We start from the raw sequence: 19,095 nt of genomic DNA, 5'->3' as shown, positions 1-19,095 counted from the left end.
GAAGGTTGTTCGGAGTCTCGGATATGATCACGGACATGACGAGGAGTCTCGAAATGGTCAAGACATAAAGATCGATATATTGGACGGCTATATTCGGACACCGGAAGTGTTTCGGGTGATTTCGAAGAAAACCGGAGTGCCGAAAGGGTTACCGGAACCCCCCGGGGAAGTATTGGGCCTTAGTGGGCCTGAGGGGAGAGAGAGGGCAGCAGCCCAGGAGGTGGCGCGCCCCCTCCCATGAGGAGTCCGAATTGGACTAGGGGAAGGGGGCGCGACCCCTCTTTCCCTCTCCCTCTCCCTCTCTTTCCTTCCCCCTTCTCTCTTCCTATTTGGACTAGGAAAGGGGAGTCCTACTCCTACTAGGAGGAGGACTCCCCCCTCCTTGGCGCGCCCCAAGGGCTGGCCGGCCTCCTCCCTTGCTCCTTTATATGGGGCAGGGGGCACCTCTAGACACACAAGTTGATCTTTGTGATCGTTCTCTTAGCCGTGTGCGGTGCCCCCCTCCACCATAATCCTCGATAATATTGTGGCAGTGCTTAGACGAAGCCCTGCGACGGTAGAACATCAAGATCGTCACCACACTGTCGTGCTGACGGAACTCTTCCCCGACACTTTGCTGGATCGGAGTCCGGGGATCGTCATCGAGCTGAACGTGTGCTAGAACTCGGAGGTGTCGTAGTTTCGGTGCTTGATCGGTCGGGCCGTGAAGACGTACGACTACATCAACCGCGTTGTGCTAACGCTTCCACTTCCGGTCTACGAGGGTACGTAGACAACACTCTCCCCTCTCGTTGCTATGCATCACCATGATCTTGCGTGTGCATAGGATTTTTTTTGAAATTACTACATCCCCTAACACTTGGGCATACACCAAATTAACGGGAACTTCCTTCCCGTCTGACCCTAATGGTCTGATCCGAGCCATATGATTCGGGTCAAGCTTGGTGTATCATGTCTTCACCATGGCCCAGGCTTCTCGAGCCCCTTCCCGGCAGGCTGATATTTTTCACAATGGAAAGCGCCGCTGCGCCCCCTTGAATAGCTCTAGGAGCTCCTCCATCTTTCCTGGAGAGGAGGCAGCTGGCCACAAAGCTTTGGCAACGCTTCACATCACCTGCCGAGCTTGCTCATGAATACGCGACAGCTCTTGTAGCAGATCGCCTGAGAATCCGGACATCTCATCTTCGGGACGGCTAGTCAGCATACCTACAGATATAACTCTGTCAGTTCCTGATATCTCCGAACTATTATAAAGTAAAGTCAGCCACATATTGAACATGCCACCACGCAGCCTTTTATTCTCCTTCACGGAGTCGGCCAGTTGGGCCCGTACATCTTTCAGATCCTCGCCCAATCGGGTATTCGATTCCTGAAGCTTGTTCTTCTCTAGTACGACTTTTGTGAGCACACGCTCGTCCGCGGCTAGCAGCTTCTTGGCTTCTCGTTCTCCGTCCTGGGCAGCTTTCAGTTGTTCTTGCAATTGACCTAGTGATCCTGATAGGAGGTAAGCAACCGTGTTTAACATTATTGGTATACCATTCTGTTTTCTCGATGGAGGGGAACATTACTAGGAGACGCCTTCTTGGATTTCTCCAGTTCGGCACGGGCAGCAGTTAGCTGCGTCCGGCACTTTTCTAGCTCTTGGGCTAACAGGTCATTCTTCTCCGTAAGAACCTGGTTATACAACGATACGTAAATCAGTTGTACCAACTGCTTCAAGTCTCAGGGCTACTGTCATATGGTTATCATAGTCAGACAAAGTAAAATTACCCGCACATCTTTTAAATGCTACCTTGTGGCTCTGTTAAGCCCATCTCGAGCAGCTCGGATGTATGCATCGGCCAAGCTGAAGGCGTTAAATGCTTCTTCTGAAAAGCCGAGGTCTTGTAAAACGGCCCTGCGACACCGATGATTCATGGCGCTCTCCACTTCCGAGTTAGTGACGGATACATCCTCCGAATCCTTGGCTGGGGGATAGTCCGGCATCACCCCCACATCAGCCCTCGTCTTTACGGCAGGATCTGGGTCCTGGCTGTGGGAAGTATGACCAGCCGGACCCTCGGTTATAGTCCGACACACTTTTTTTCCTGACACGGGATAAACATAAAGGTCACAGTTGGATGTGACTGCCAAGGTGCATATTTGCAAACGCATACCTCTTGATGAAGGCTCGGCCATATCTTTGTTAGCCTTCCTCTTCAAAGGCTTGCCCGGTGTGGGGGCCACTCTCTTCGAAGATGCCCCTGGGGCAGCATGACGCACCGAGCACCTCCCCTTTTGAGCACAGGACAGTGTGATGGGTGAGGCAGTATGAGAAAACTTTTTCGGATGAAATATCTCCGGACTACTTACGTGTGAAGCGGGGAGAAGACCGGGATAATCGGCGATGATGGCCACTTCTGTGCCGTCGTAGCTCGTTTGCTAAAACACCCCATTAGCAAGCACCACGAATATATCCGGATCTTCTTCGAATCTGAGGTCGAGGTCCTGATTGTGACCCCTCGGGCTGCGGGGCTGGGCTGTAAAGCCCCTCGGAAATCTTTCGCCAGTGCTATTGTAAATGGATGGGTTAGTGTTCGTTGAACATAGCTCAGGGAGTAGAATGAGTAGAGCAGAGGAGTTCGGAACTTACCCAGCTAGGAGGACTATACATGGAATATCCTTCCCTGTGCTTGATGCGCAGGAACTCCTCTTCCTCCCCTTTGAACAGTTCGGCCAATATTTTGGCCAGGGCGGCAGGGGTGTCTGGACCTTTCCTGCCGCAGCGGGAGGCACCATCTTCCCCATTATAGTGCCACATGGGAATCCTCTGTATTGGAGTGGCTGGACTCCCCGCACTATGGAGGTCGCCATTACTTCAACCATCGTGTATCCAGACTGGGCGAGCGTCCTTATCTTGCTCAAGAGTTGGCGAACCTCCGCACTATCTTCCTCCTCAAGGCTCCGAGGGCGCCAGCTGTGACGTTTCTTCAAGGGAACACTTGTGAACTCAGGAAGACCCCTCCGGGCTGGGTCTGGGAGTACGACGTCCTCGATGTAGAACCACTCGGAAGTCCACTCTTTAGACGCCTTCTTTGGCGTGCCGGATAGGTATCCGGTCTCCGCAATGCGCCATATTTCGGCTCCGCCCACTTCAAATATCGACCCCTCATGGTTACGCGGGACAAGACAGAATAACTTTCTCCACATTTCAAAATGGGCCTCACAACCCAGGAATAGTTCGCATAAAGCGACATAACCCCCAATGTGCAGGATGGAGGCTGGAGTAAAGTTATGCAGCTGGAGGCGATAATATTCTAGAAGCCCTCGAAGGAATGGATGAATTGGAAATCCTACGCCCCTTAGCAGATAGGGGACGAAACACACTCGTTCCCCCCGGATGGATTGGGGAAATCCTCTGCCTGGGTTTTGCCGTCAAGGGAGGTCAACCCTGCTCGAACAAGGACATGGGGGAGAAACCCCTGCGTTTGCAGCTTCACCAGGTGGCCGTGGGATACGGAGCACCTCTCCCACTCACCTCTCTCTAGGCCGCAGGGATGGGAGGAGGAGCTGGGAACGCTAGACATGTTCTTTCCTGGCAACCTTTGGGGATTTTCTCTGCGAGATGGTTGAATGGATCTAGGATCCAGACTCGTTAAATAGACATTGTCCCTCGCGCGGCCGGGGTGTTATGTGCAAAAACGCCCTGACCTTTCGCATCCGCTCGACACGTGGAAGCTGAAGTTGTTGATACACAGAAGCCGAAGGGTACAGACATTGAATGGAAAGCCGAATACTACTTGGAGGTCATTGGTGGAGGAACCCGCCTTGCAATGCCGAAGACAATCTATGCACCGAACACCTCGCCGTTGAAGACTGGTTCGGGGGCTACTGAGGGAGTCCTGGACTAAGGGGTCCTCCGGCGTCCGACTTGTTAACTATGGGCCGGACTGATGGGCCATGAAGATACGAAGACCGAAGGTTGCACCCGTGTCCAGATGGGACTCTCCTTGGCGTGGAAGACAAGCTTGGCGACCAAATATGTAGATTCCTTTCTCTGTAAACCGATCTTGTGTAACCCTAGATCCCTCCCGTGTCTATATAAACCGGAGGACTAGGTCCGTAGATAGGCCGAATCCTCATAATCACAGCCAGACTAGACTTTTAGGGTTTAGTCATTACGATCTCGTGGTGGATCAATTCTTGTAATACTCGTATTCATCAAGATCAATCAAGCAGGACGTAGGGTATTACCTCCATAGAGAGGGCCCGAACCTGGGTAAACATCGTGTCCCCTGTCTTCCGCTACCATCGATCTTAGACGCACAGTTCGAGACCCCCTACTCGAGATCCGCCGGTTTTGACACCGACACCTGCCTTTGTGTAGATTGAGCCCACGTCGACGCCTCCTGCAATCCCCGCCGACTGCAGCAGGGCCACCGCCGCGCCCCGGCCGCCGCTGCCCGGCATCACCGCCGCAGGGGACCAAGATCGGGCCGCCGCCACCTTAGATCCGAGACGCAGAGGAGGTCTGCCGCCGCCACGCCACCGGGCCTTTACCAAAGGCCCGACGACGTTGCCAGCGGCGGCGGAGGGAGGGTAGGCCCAGGAGGTCGAGGGAAGCTCGGTGGTGGCCACCCGGTGCGGCCCGGCGGCGGCCGCACGGGGGCAGGGGAGTAGGGAGAGTCGCGTATCATTTAGTATACATAAACGTTTCTCAATACGAAAGAGAGAACAGAAGAGAAACAGTGGCGGATAAGATCTTCTACTCCACACAGCTTGCCATTCTCCAGCTGTCGATTCGATCAGTCCTTTCTAATTCTGTAATTGTTGGCTAAATTGTCTTCTTGATTAAGGGGCCATTAGTCTTCCATAAATAAACGAAAAATGGGCCACTAGTCTAATAATCATTTTTGCTGCGGAAAAGGGACTGATGTGAGACGCATCAGATCCCCGGGCTCTCCATGCAGCACATTGACGTGGATTCCGCTCCCAAGCGGGCGAAGCTCGCCGGCGGCGGAAACGAGGACCGCCTCAGCGCGCTCCCCGACGACGTTCTTCTCGACGTCCTTCTCAAGACCCGGAACGCCGCCGACGCCGCTCGGACCAGCATCCTCTCCAGCCGCTGGCGCCGCCTCTGGGCCTTTCTCCCGGAGCTCCACTTTTCAGACGGCATCGACCCTCGCCGCATACGCCCCGCCCTCGCCGCCCATGAAGCGCCGGACCTCCGCTGCCCAGTCGCCATCGTCCGTGGCGCCTCCCCCAAATCCATGGCGGCCTGGCTCCCCGTCGCCGTGCGCCGCCTCTCCGGCGATCTCGTCTTTCACAACACGACGAGTTGCGGGGAGTGGGGAAGAGGCGCCTTTCAGTTGCCATGCTTCGAGAACGCCACCGCCCTCAGCCTCGACCTGGGCTTTCTTGTCCTCGCCATGCCGGCTTCTGGTGTATTCGTCCGGCTCACCGATCTCTCCCTGGTTTATGTCCAGCTAAATCGTGTGAACCGGCTTGGTGACGCCATCTCGTCGCCGCGGTGCCCAGCCTTGCGGAAACTCACCGTTAGCCATGCCCGAGGTCTGCCTACATTCATCATCCACTCAGAGTCTCTACTCCAACTGAAGCTGAGTAATCTGCATACTTTAAAGAAGCTAACTGTAGTGGCTCCTGCACTTGAAGAGCTAACTCTGAGCTCCTGCCTTGCTAGTGTTATGGATCCAAGCCAACTGGTTGTCAACATTTCAGCTCCTGAGCTGTTGGTGCTCAAGTGGAAGGATACTTACGATCCAAGCTTTTTCGAGCTTGGCGAGATGGCGCATCTTCAGTGTCTGGACATTGGCACTTTGGTTGTATATGGATCTGGTAAATTTGTGTACAGTCCCGATAGCCGGATACTCTTGCAGTGCTGTGAGGCCATACACAAGCTAAACCTCAAAGTGGTCCATCTGTCAGTGAGTGCATTCTTCTCTTATGTGGAGCTATTCCATCACTGTATCATGCTAGCAAGTCAATAGATAACAAGGCAAACATGTTGTTCAAGTAAAGAAAATCTGTCAGTTGGGTATTCGATAATTGCCATGCAAAATTTTGATCTGTATTGAACCCTACATCATTTATCAGACTAACTCGTTAGCTTATAACAGTTGACATTTGGGTGTCTAATCACTCCATAAATAAGATGTTTGTGTCCTTTTCCAACTGCTGTATGTGATCTTTCCTATGTGGCTTCCTATGAAATGACAGCGCATGGTTTACAATCAACACTTATCGGAAGACATGACAAGGCTCCCAGAAGTTACATTCCTGAACCTGGTGGTAACGGCATTGTCGCATTCCTTTGGAGCCTGCTTATTCAATATTCTCAGGATGTGCACTAGTGTAATAAAGCTTGCAATTGATATGTCTTGCAACTATGAAGTAAGCCTATACTCTATTTGGTTATTTATCTTTTGCAAAGTGTTACTTGAGTGATGCCACCTAATTTGATTTGTTGGCACAACTAGGTGTGCTATGCTAGTTGCCCTACTCCTGGTGTGAGTTTGATGCTGATACTCTGTTGTAAATAGGCTTATTTATCACGTGCTTACAAACACCTTGCTCTTCAAATTTGAAGAAGTGGTATGCTACTTGGGTTGCTAGTAGGTTTCATTTGAGTAAAATGTAAGTCTATTGGATAGCACTACATGGCAAGTTGACGAGTTATTAGCCGGCTGGCTCAATCTTGACAAAGCTGCTAGACTCAGGTTTGCATAAGTGATTGTACTAAGCATAGTGTATGCATTCCGTTAAAAGTTACATGGCCAATGAAACTCTAGGGTCCACTGAACACCTTCTTGGATATGGGTTATACATAGCACAATACCAGAGGATTGTGCCAATTTCATTATAATACGTGTAATACCTTTTTCTCCTTGCGCATGACAATCATATTTTCTGCCATAGGCAGTATTGTCAGCGACATATCTTGGGTATTCAGTGGGTTTGATAATTTACAGTTTCCTCTTATTTTACTCAATTATGCTCTTACTAGATTGATATGCCGTTTCAGGAGGAATGCCCATCTGATTGTTTTTGTGACCATCCACCAAACTGGAAATTCAAGGATCTCATACTGGATCGCCTCCAAGAGGTAGACATCATCAACTCAGGAGGAACTGGACATGAAGTTGCTTTCCTGGAGCGGTTATTCAGCTGGGCAACGGCGCTAGAACAGATTACAGTAACTTTCGATGAGACAATCACTGAAAGCATGGCCATGAAGGAGTTCCGCCAGAAGTTACTAAGCTTCTCCAGGCCAGAGATATGCATGAGATTCTTTGTGTACCGCGGTTCCGAGAAGGTTCTGTATGTGCCAGAAGGCTAGCTCGGCACTGGCTTGTCACTTGCACTGTCTACCGTAGTTTTCTTCTTGGTATAAGCTGTGTTCTATGCGCAACACCGAGATGCTAGATTTTGGAATGTTGCAATGCCATCATCATCATCATGCGTACATGCAAACCTGGAGCAAAAAATGTGACATTTTGTACACTGGAGGTTCAGAAATATCAACCATACCTTTCTGAAAAAAAAAAGATCAATCGGGTTATGCAATTTGTTACCCTTTTACAGCAGAAAAAGTGATGTCACTTTTGCCACAAAATTCTATTTCTCGTATTGTCGCCAAAAACTATTTACTCAGATTTATCAAAACATTCAAATATGCCTTTGTCAGATTTATTGTAACTTCGAAATAGCCCGGAGAAGTATACAGTTCATCTTTTATATATAATAAGATTCATCAAAACCTTGAAGTGTTGTCCATTTGACCAGTCAATCCCGTTGACTCTTATTATTAGAATGGTAAAATAGTTAACTACTACCCCTTGTATTTTGTGTCATATTTTGACCATTATTTTATCTAAGTTTTGTATAGCAAAAAAATATCATTGAAGTACATTGAAATGCAAATTCAACAATATAATTTTTGGCGGCATGCATTAACATCTTGCGAGTGAAATATATGATCAAACTTTAACTTCAAGGACTTAAACCCAGATAGAGATACTCCTTCCGTCACATAATATAAGATCATTTTTGATACTACACTAATGTCTCAATCGCTCTTATATTATAAAACAGGGGAGTAGTTATTACTAAAGTTTAACTTAAAAATTATGGTACAGATACAACCGCATGCATTTATACAAGCATCCATGGCGTAAAAGTTATTCAGCAGCAGCCTACCAACTATATAAAATGTTTGTACTCTTCCTGTAAAGTACTCCCTCCGTAAACTAATATAAAAGTGTTTAGATCACTATTTTTAGTATTCTAAATACTTTTATTTTAGTTTACAGAGGGAGTAAACTACGGTGCTTCAGCATTCAAGATTTGCAGGTTGTTCACCGGATGAGCTGCTCCCCTCCCTCCGACTTCGAGATTCTTCACGTCCAACAGGAACCGGAGAAAGTCCACCCGCGACGAGCCCCCGTCCGCCAGCGCCGCCTCCGCCTCGTCCCTGAGACCCCTTAGCCGCGCCCTGAGCTGCACGACCCCTTCCTCGCCCTCCGTCGTCATCACCAGCCTCACCTTGGCCTCCACCTCCTCCGCTCCGACGAACCCGTCCCGGTACCCCTCCAGCTCTAGCGCCACGCCCATGCCGTCCCCCGCCGTCATCCACACCTTGTTCATCTTCTGCTCCGCGTACAGCGGCCAGCACAGCATCGGGACCCCCGCCGCCACGGACTCCAGCACCGAGTTCCACCCGCAGTGCGTCACGAACGCGCCCGTCGCGCGGTGCCGGAGCACCTCCACCTGCGGCGCCCACGACTTGACGACCATGCCCTTGTTCTTGGTTCGCTCCAGGAACCCCTCCGGGAGGACCGCGTCCAGCTCCGGCTCCTGCTCCTGCTCCGAGTGCTCGTCGACGTGACCGGCCGCGGCCGCCGGCACGCGCACGCACCACAGGAACCGGTGCCCGGACCTCTCCAGCCCGACGGCCATCTCCTTGAGCTGCTTCGCCGAGAGCACGCCCATGCTTCCGAAGCAGAGGAACACCACGCTGCCGTCTGGCTGTGCGTCCAGCCACGCAAGGCACTCGTCGACGCCGTCCTTGCCTTTGTCGTTGCCAGCGCCGGCCAACAACGGCCCGACGCAGTAGACCGCAGGCATGTTCCGGCCTGGGTCCCGGAGCGACCGCACCGCCCGGCTCTCCAGCTGCTCGAACGTGTTCACCAGGACCCCCATGGTCTCCGTGTTGCGCCTCCAGATCTCCGTTATGGCCTTGCACACCTCGCCCTCCGGGTGCTCCAGCATCACCTCGGTGAAATGAGACGCTGGCGTCGGTGGGACGCCGAGCAAGTCGAGGGGCGTGTCCCCGAGATCCTTCAGTCCCGTCTGCCTGCCGGCGACCAGCGCCGGGAACTGGGTCAGGGCCGACAGGCAGGAGGCGCAGGAGGCGAAGAATGTGTACACCGGGACGCCGGCCGCGGCGACGACGTCAATGGCGTCGACGCAGAATATGTCAATGACCACGGAGTGGAGGCGTTGACGGGGTATGGAGCCGAGGAAGGCTCCGAGCGGCTCGTTGCACCGTCGCAAGAGGTCGAGCAGGACCAGTAAAGGGTGCTTGCTGTCGGAGCTGGTGGCTGGAGGAGCAGGAGGCGGCCGGAGGACATGGAAGCTGATGGACGGGTTGGAGGCGACGATTCCCTCGATGGCCGTACGATCGGTGGCGGTGGTGCCGTAGCCAACGAGCACCACGGTGACGTCGTAGCCGTGCTTGAGGAAGGCACCGGCGAGCTTCGTCATGCGGCCGACGTGGCCGACTAAGGCGCTGGGGTACAGGACGACTGTCTGATTCATGGTTCTCGCTCCTCCCCGTCGACCCTGTGGAAGATGCAGCGAGTTGATTTCGTAAAACTACGATGGCTTAGATCGACTCTCGACATGACTACTGTAATTTGTACTCGCAGGCAGAATAATTGAGAAGGTGCAGCTACCATGTCCATGTTTAATTGCTGACAGTGACTGTGACGGGGGGCGATGGGAACGTATGTGGTTTAAAAAGAAGGGATTGTTCTCAGAAAAGAAGAGTACGTAAATGATTTTTGCCGGGCCACCGGCTGAAAACAATAATCCAACGAGTAATGCTAGACCTACAAATGGTTTACAAATGGTTTAACGTAATCCTTACGTAATTAGACAGCTGGCAAGTTTTGATTAGCGTTAAAGAGAAGGCGGGCCCCACCCCACTTAAAATAGGGGGGAGAGAAGTATAGATAGAAAGTTACATAAAAGTTTATGTTAGTCTTCGTAGATGTAGTATTATCGTAATCCAACACCCCAAAGCCCTTATATGAAGACTTGCGTAACCAGCCTATTAATCCTTGCCAACTATTCTAGCCCCATAAAACGTACCTTGCCAACTATTCTAGCCTAGGGATGGCAATGGGTACCTATTACCCACATACCCTGCGGATAAAAACTCTATTAGGGTAAGGGTACAGGACAAAAAGTTGCCCATGGATACATAAATATGGAAATGTGAAATCCATCGGGTAGAGCGGGTACGAGTATGGGATCGTATAGTCCATACTCACGTACCCATATAAAATATATGTGAACTCAAAATTATCTCTATGCTTTGTTGTGAATTTGTGAACTCAAAATGTATGACTGTGTGTTGCTCTTTTGATGTGTTGTATTTTACAAGAAAGTGATGTTGTTTATTAAATGTGTTGTTTTTATAATCTATTGTATTTATAAATTGTGACTATATGTTGTTGTTTATGACTATGAGTTGTTCAAATTGATGCTATGCAAATATGGGTAATTTTACCCGTGGGTACCCTCTACCCTGCCGGGTAACGGGTATGAGAAAAAATTGTACCCATTAACGGGTATGAGTAAGGGTGACGGGTAAGCTTTGGGGTGACGGGTAAGAGTATGGGGTGGCTCTACCCATACCTAAACTCTGTGGGTGCCATCCCTATTCTAGCCCGCGTAAAATACTAAAATGCACTCTCTTCGTCCCGAAATGTAGGACGTTTTCCCCCTCACTTACAAATTTCCGAGCGTACGAAATTTTCGACGTTTCCACTTTTGCCTTCGCGACCACTCCCACTCCTCTCGCGTTCCTCTCTTCGACAGCCCCAAATCCCTAGCTCTCCCACTCCTCCCCAGCGTCGTCACGACCTCCCTCAACGTCTCCTCTCCCATTCCCCTCGCTCACCTACTCCCCTCCAAAGATGGCATCGTCATCTCTCCTCGTCTAGTGTTGTCTCCTCTCTTCCAACTATGGCTTTTTTACTCTGGCGGATCTGAAGCAGTGATGGGTACTGGAGCGGCGGCAGCGACGTTGTATCTGAAGCGACTGGCGGCACCATAGCAGCGGCGGCGGCGCTGGATCTGAAGCGGTTGACGATACCGTAGCGGCGGGGGGAGCAACTATGGCGGCCAGTCACCCACTACCACGACCACCACGACGACGGTGAGTCCTTGTGCTTGTCCTCTGTACTGATGCTACTACTTAAGTGATGATGTGACGGAGTGGTTCTGCTCCGATGATGCTATTGTAGTTCTGTTCTAGTAATGGTGTTGTTGTAGTAGTTCTGCTCTAGTGATATTGTTGCTTTAGATCTTGTGAAGTTGTGATGGAGGTCAAGTCCAGTAAAGTTCTTGTGCTGGAGTAAACATCGCTGAATTTTGCTCGTAGTGATGTTCACTGATTTTTGCATGTGAACTTTTGGCTGCTCCTTGTGATGTTTACTGGATTTTACTCCATTGACATATGCTTGTAGTGATGTGCAAGTAGTGAAGTTTTACTGAGCTCACTAAAGCTTGTGCTTGTGCTTCAGATCTGCTTTTTGCTTGTGAGGAACAAAGGGAACAAAAGGAGTATTGCTCTAGTGACTTGCTTGCATGCTTCCTTGTTGTACATTTTGTAGGAGTAACTTGCATGCTTGTTGTACATTTTCAGTTAACTGTACATTTTCAGTTAAAATATGTTTGCTTGTTGTATGTTTGCTTGCTTTCCTATTGTACATTATGGAGGAGTATTGGAGTAGTTAGAGTAAGCTTTCTTTTCTCTTTGCGTTGTTGTAGTCCAAGACGATGGATCGATGTTGTTGCTGCTGATGTCTGCACCATGTCTGAAGAAGAAGACCTCTCTGTGGACCGATACTCTATGGAGTACTGTAAGCATGCACACTCTGTTCTCGAATGGAATGAAATTATTTATGTGAAGTGTGTTTTTTCATGCTCCTGCAGTAGTAGCTCTTCATTTGAAGTGTGATTCATACTCCTACTTGTTCATGTGATTGTTTGGCTTGTTCATTTGGAATGGAATTTGTTCTTCATGGAGTACAACAAGAGTGGTAGTCTCAAGTAAAAGTGGTTGTTCATGTGTTGTTGTTGATGCAATTGTTGTACTCCAACTGGAGTAGTTTTAACTTTTGGTAGAGTAGTTAAAACATGGTGTAGTAAATTGTAAAACTTTAGTTAGAGTAGTTAAAACATGTTTTACTTGCAGTAGTAGTGGTGGTCATCTAGTTAAAACATGTAATACTACTTGCAGTAGCAGTGGTGGTCATCTAGTTAAAAAATGGTATTTGCAGTAGTAGTGGTGGTCATCTAGTTAAAACATGTTATTTGTCGTACTTGGGGTATTAGATGGAGTATAATGCTCTATAGGATTTCTTTTCTTTTAGAATTCCTTTTCTTTCACTCCTCTCCTCTCCACTCCTTTCTGTAGGAGTAGGGGTAGATGACGTGCTGTATTATGGAGGAGTATTCTGTAGGAGTATTATAGTTATGGGATTTGGATGCAAATTTCCAGTAGTTAGAGTAAGCTTGAGTTTAATTAAATTTGGATGCAAAATTTAGTTAAAAGCTTCTGTGAAGTTCAGTGTGAACTTAACTGAATTTATACTTAACTGAGTTTGTAGGAGTATAAATGGATTTCTTTTAGGATTAAATTTCTTTAAGGATCAGTCTTAGGATTTCTTTTACTTTAGGGTTTCTCTCCTCTCCTTTCCTCCTCCTCTCCTCTATTATCTCCTCCCCCCCTCTCTTGTCTCCTCTCCTCTCTCTTCTCTCCACAAAAAGTTCCTAATGATTAAATTTAGGAATTTCTAAGTTCCTTCTCTCCTCCCCTCTCCTCTCTTTTCTCTCCTGTTCTCTTCTCCCCTTCTCTCCTCTCCACACAACTTTGAAAAATTCACGAAGTTCTTCTTTACACACACAAAATTCAGAAACAAGTTTAAGAAATCCACAATGATGCATACAAATATATGGATCACATCACAAGTCTCTCATCAAGCCTCTCATCACAAGGAGTACAAACATATGGATCACATCACAAGCCTCTCATCACAAGGAGTAAAAACATATGGATCACATCACAAGCCTCACATCATCCAACATCTCATCACAAAGCCTCTCATCATCCAGCCTCTCATCACAAGCATCTCATGACCAAGCCTCTCATCACAAGCCTATATGTTCATCTTGTTCTAGATTCTCCAAGGCACTGTAATACACTTCACATGGGAAATGAATCCTAGGAGGTAGAATTCCATCTCTTTCAAATCTTTACTTGTTGACATGAGGAATTTTGTAAGCATTTCCTCCTGCATGATCCATTACTTCCACCATACATGTTTGCATTGTTAGGAAGATTCTGTTGAGTTTCCCAACTTCATAGTCATCGACTTCTTCCTGTACCCCTTGAATTAGCTCAGGGATGGTGGTAGGGTCTCTGTAGTCCGTTAGAGACTCTAGGGATCTGAAGTACCCAAGGTCAAGAGCGTTCAAGTTGGGATAATTTGGGGGTTGTTGCATTAGTTTGATGTCCATACCAGTCTTGTCGTGGAATTGTCATGGCAGATGTCCTAGTGAAAGGACTTAAGCGTGGAGCCATCGCAACTAGGAAGCTTAAAGGGGTTAAAACGAGACAAAGGGCACGAGGGTTTATACTGGTTCGGCCCCTTGCGGTGAAGGTAAAGGCCTAATCCAGTTTGAGGTGGTATTGCTTATGTTTCGATTGCTAGGGATCGAATCCGCTTGAACTAGCTTTCGATCTGTGGTTACTTGTCCTGAACCGCCGCCGGGTTGTCCCTTTATATAAAGAGGCTGACGCCCAACGGCTCATAGAGTCCCGGCCGGCTCATAAACAGTGCCCGGCTCGGTCTCTAACTATTCCTGCCTTACAATACAAGTTATGTACATATGGCGGTTTATTTCTACGGGCCTTGAGTCACCTTTGGGTCTTGGGCCCTTATCTAAACCGCCATCTTCCAGAGCTGTCTTGGGCTTCATGAATCGCCATAGGTATAACCCGACCCTTCCTGGGCGGGTCATACCCAATAGTTATATCCGCAACATTAGGCCCCAGATTGATTTGAACTGGTTCATGTCAATCTTCAACACTTATAGAAAACCTTCTGATCTTCATTGTGCGAGAATTTGTAACCCGCCGTGATGTCATCTTCTGGATTTGCGATAACCCGCCATGATGTCATCTGCCATTACTTCACACTTTATCCAACGTATCTTAAGGGATCCTTATCTTAATGACCATCCCAAGAATCGAGGTGTTCTGGTAGCTGGATAACCATTTTTGTTTCGGCCTCCTCATTTTTCGCGCCCACTTAAGAGTATTTCCTTATAAGTAGGCACGACCGGTCTTTCCTTATTCTTCTCCTTTCCAGCGTCTTCTTCCTCTCGCAACCCTTCTGTCGCTCGAGCTCCGCCGCCGCCGCAGAGCACCTCGTCTTCCTCAACCTCGGCCGTTGCATCAACCTGAATCGATGCAGAGAACGGCGGCCACCCTCCGCAGTAGATCTGCAGCTGTAAGTTTTGGTCTTTCCATACCTCATATCAGCATTAGGGTTTGCAAGTTTCTCTTGTGTTCATCGTAGTTCATCTTCCAGGCTGTACCGCGAACTTCTTTGATCTGTAAACAGTGCTACACCAATGCGGTAGTTCTTGTATTTCCACTGTTGATAACAGTAGATCCCCTTTCCTGAAAGGAAAATCTTGTGAAAGCTCATGAACTCATCTGTACTGGTTTTTAGGTCTAGATTTATTTTTCTTTATTTTCCTGAACAACAGTTGATCCAAAATAATAGCTGTAGCTTGTGAAACTTGTTTATGTAAGACTTAGGCCAAAACTGCATTTTTTAGATCCACCTAGCCATGGCGGCTCAAACTGTTGACTTAACTTGAAATGCTCAACAGACATCATCTGACTTATCATGCGTCTTAAATAATTTGCACTGCTCATGGCGCTTTGTAATCTGACATAATTTAGTCATATACCATTAGGCCCCTTTGTAAACCGCCATCTTGAATATGCACTAGAATACTTTTCCTCTCCGGCTTAAGTTTGAACAGGCAATTTTACTCTTTGTTAGGCTTCTGTCTTCATAATGCCGCCCAAAACACCCATTACATGCAATTGGGTCAAGTCCATCGTCATAGATAGCACATTTGACGATTTTGTGAAGACTGTCTATCTGCCAAAGAAGGAAATCATGTCCTATCGTGCACCTAATCCAACCGAAGAAAAGCCTCAACCTAAAGAGGGGGAAGTCATCGTCTTCACTGACCACATGAACCGAGGCTTTCCCCCACCCGGCTTAAAGTTTTTTAGAGACGTCTTACACTTCTTTGACCTTCATCCTCAAGACATCAGACCCAACTCCATGTCTAATATTTGCAACTTTCAAGTGTTTTGTGAGGTGTATCTTGAAGAAGAACCCAGCTTGCTGCTCTTGAGAGAGTTATTTTATTTGAACCGCCAGAATGAACGTGCCAACGGGCCTAGTTTGAAACTTGGTGGGGTCTCAATCCAAAGACGGAGAGACGCCATTTTCCCTTATGCAAATCCACCAAGTCACCCCAAAGACTGGAACCAAACTTGGTTATATTGTCAAGACACTTCTCCGGCTTATGAGAACCCTCTGCCCAGCTTTCGCGCCCTGTGCCTCGAGTCTAATCATCCTCTACCAGACAAGTTATCCGCTGTTGAATGCCAGAAGCTCGCCCCTACCATGGTTAAAGTGAAGGCTCTTTTGGGGAATGGTTTAAGCGGTATCGACTTGGTCCGGGTTTGGCTTGCCTGGCGGATCATCCCATTGAGCCCACGTCCTGGTTTGATGTGCACCTACACATGCGAGAAGAATGATCCTTTGCGGCACAGCCCTGATGATTTACCTGACGACGTCATTGATAATATGACAAAGTCGCTTTTGAACGAAAGCCTAGCAGACTGTGGCAAGGTGGGCTTAAGCCCTTTCTGCAAAGCTAACCTGACTCCAGCGGTAAGCCACTAAATTGAGCATGTTTACCTTCATCCATGATGTTTTGTCTTTACTCAGACTTTTGCCGATTTTCACAGGCTAATGACAAATTTTGGAAAGAAAAATATGATCACGAAGCTGCAAAGAGAGCTAGGAAGGCCAAGAGAGCCGCCAGGAAAGCGTCGTCAAAAAGAAAGGAAACAAGAGCAGCGCTTCAGACTTGCTTCGACTAGAAGATACCTCTGAGTCGGAGGTAGCCCTTGACTCTCTAGGCTCCTTTTTTAACCACCTTATTGACACTGATTATCATCAGGAGGACACGAGAACGAGTAACAGAGTGGATGAAGAGGTAACTATTATTTCCTCCGACTCCGAGCCTTTGCCAAGATAGAAAATCCAAAGAGTTAACCCGGAAAGTAATATTTTCACATCCTTTAGCTTATCAAGATCCTCAATTTCTTTTGAAGTGACAGATTCATGAGAGTCGGAGGCAGACCCGGACCAGTAAGGACGTAGAACTCTCATCCGTCTTACCAAATACACCAAGGAAACGTCGGAATGAGGTCACCTCCAACTTAACTCCTTTTTATCCTTTGGCGGGTCTCACTCGTCAACCACTCAACTCTTTTGACTCAAATTATCAGGACACTTTGCCTTCCTCCGATGACTCGCTCCAGTCCAACATGCCGGCTTTTAAGACCGCTCCAGGGTAATGATAATTTACTTATCCTGTATTCATTTCAATTTTTATATCTGTACTAGCATTTTGATCTTTATGCAGCGGAAAAGCGAAGCCCAGCAAGAAGGTGAAGAAAAGCAAGCCGGCCGAAGAGCCATCTTTCAAAGAGCCAGAACTCCAGACGGCCGCTCCCGAGGCCTCTGTTCCTGAGCCGCCGCTTGAACCGGCGCATGACACACCAACATCAACTATCGACCCGCCTACCGAACAAACCGCCGATGGTTCTGAAAACCTTGAAGTCTCTAGCCCGGCCAAGATAGACGACCCACAGGATGCTGATGTTGTAATCACCAAGACTGGCTACACTGAGCCAGGGAGACCTACTGTGCTAGCCAAGTGTTCTGCCAAAGAAGAGCACCTGGAACGTTGTAAGGTCAGATTTGACGTTGCTGATTATACTCACATGAGTATTGGGGAAGTTTTTTCTGGATATCTTAGCCAAGTGCACAGCAGCCGTGACCTCGAAGTTGATATGGTGAAGGAAATGCACCGGAAATTTGAGGTATAAACTCTTTCCCTTCACTGAATTATCCTTACTATGCCAGCCCCCAAGTCTAGTGCTTATGATGAATATGCTGTAGACTTAGAACAAACGTATGAGCATTAATAATATCTTTTGGTCAAACCTGTAAAAAATCTGGCTTAACCCATAGCCCCCAAAGGCCGGTTTAACCAATATGAATGAGCCGGTCCTTTGCATGCTTGTACAGAATAGTCCTTGTGTAGATTTAACAGCAATATGCATTAGCCCCCAAGTGCCAAGTACTCTTGCTTGCAAAGTGCTTGGGACTTACTCTCATGAACCACCACTTAGATAAAACATTCGTTAGACATTAGCCCCCAAGTGCCAAGTGTTGTTTCTTGCAACAAGGCTTGGGACTTAAGATTGTATGCTAATATTCATGTTTTTTGACCCGGTATTTACACAGGCCACGACTACTCAACTGCAATTAGAACTGTCTGAATTGAAGAACCGCCTGGGGGCTCAGGAGACCGAAACTCAAAAGGCCAACTCCAAATTTGAATTCAGCGTGGCTGAACAAGAGAAACTGAAATCCGAGGTTGAGGTTGAGAAAAAGGCTCGGGCTGAAGAAAAAATTGCCTTAACCCAACGAGTTGAAACAGCAGAAAAGGCTCTTGAAGAGGTGACCACTGAATTATCCGGTTTAAAACATCATGTATCTCAAATGGTCTCAGCAATCTTTGGTAAGTCGCCCTATAAGTGTCAAATAATAAATCTTTCCAGTGATCATATGGATTGACATTTAACTCGCATGATATTTCTACGTAGGCCCCAAGAGCTCCAACCTCAACAAGGACATGCAGGTGAAGCTGGAGGCGGTTATACGCTCGTGGAACAACTTTACACTGCATCCCAGCCATTACAAGAAATATGTTAACTAGTGACCTTCTGTCAGTGACCCTGGAAGAATTGGTCATAGATCTACGACCATTTGAGACCAATTGGTCAAAAGTTGCTCGGGGGGCTCCATATCGACCGTTTTAGCCATAAAGGTCGTAATTTCCTTACACGAAATGGTCATAAAGCAGACATCACTGATCCGCTGCCTTATTTCTAGCTGATCACGACCAATATATATGGTCATAACCTTGTAAATTGTGGTGGATTGCTATGACTAGGCGCCACCTCATCAGTTTTGCCTATGTGTCATGTCCATGTGTCAATTTTTGCCCTAGGTTGTGAAGCAACCTATATTTCTGTCACTCCCAAAATTCCTGAAAAAATCTCATAAATTCTTTGGGTCATATCTTCGTCAAATATGTAAAAATGCTTCCTTGCCTAGTTAAAAAATAATTCAACAATATTCATTTTCCTATTCTGTTCAAAACATCACTTTGTGAAGGAAGTACTATTTATATATTCTTGATTGCCCTCAAAATTTTTGGACACTCTTTTCTATCCAAACCATTGCTTCATGAGAAAATTCAGCTCCATTTGCCAAGTAAATCTTCCTCAGCAAATTTCCAAATTTTTTATTCACCTAGAAGCATTGTGAAGAAAGTACAAGATAGAAATATCGTAAAGAGTTGAATTTTTGCCACATATTCTATATGCCAAAGTCATAGCTCTACACAAAA

At 47.7% G+C, this 19,095-nt stretch overlaps 3 protein-coding genes across 3 annotated transcripts; 2 read left to right on the top strand and 1 right to left on the bottom strand.

The window, feature by feature from the left end:
* The first annotated feature begins 4,881 nt into the window (after nt 1-4,881).
* LOC119366094 (putative FBD-associated F-box protein At5g56390) lies at nt 4,882-7,648 on the top strand. The gene is made up of 3 exons (XM_037631776.1): nt 4,882-5,924; nt 6,217-6,390; nt 7,022-7,648. Exons 1-3 carry the CDS (start codon nt 4,944-4,946, stop codon nt 7,334-7,336), a joined length of 1,470 nt encoding a protein of 489 aa, XP_037487673.1. The 5' UTR covers nt 4,882-4,943; the 3' UTR covers nt 7,337-7,648.
* A 432-nt stretch (nt 7,649-8,080) lies between these two features.
* LOC119366086 (UDP-glycosyltransferase 88B1-like) lies at nt 8,081-9,941 on the bottom strand. Its single transcript, XM_037631767.1, has one exon. The coding sequence runs from the start codon at nt 9,814-9,816 to the stop codon at nt 8,320-8,322; it is 1,497 nt and encodes a 498-aa protein (XP_037487664.1). The 5' UTR covers nt 9,817-9,941; the 3' UTR covers nt 8,081-8,319.
* Nucleotides 9,942-16,414: 6,473 nt separating this feature from the next.
* On the top strand, nt 16,415-18,595 carry LOC119366082. Its single transcript, XM_037631751.1, has 6 exons — nt 16,415-16,605; nt 16,730-16,819; nt 16,901-16,965; nt 17,038-17,497; nt 17,925-18,201; nt 18,287-18,595. The coding sequence occupies exons 3-6, from the start codon at nt 16,940-16,942 to the stop codon at nt 18,397-18,399; spliced, it is 876 nt and encodes a 291-aa protein (XP_037487648.1). The 5' UTR covers nt 16,415-16,605; nt 16,730-16,819; nt 16,901-16,939; the 3' UTR covers nt 18,400-18,595.
* Nucleotides 18,596-19,095: the final 500 nt, after the last annotated feature.

Source organism: Triticum dicoccoides, chromosome 1A (genome assembly GCF_002162155.2).
Source record: "Triticum dicoccoides isolate Atlit2015 ecotype Zavitan chromosome 1A, WEW_v2.0, whole genome shotgun sequence".
NCBI lineage: Eukaryota > Viridiplantae > Streptophyta > Magnoliopsida > Poales > Poaceae > Triticum > Triticum dicoccoides.
Note: the sequence above shows the minus strand (reverse complement) of the source record. Positions and strands in the feature narration are given on the sequence as shown.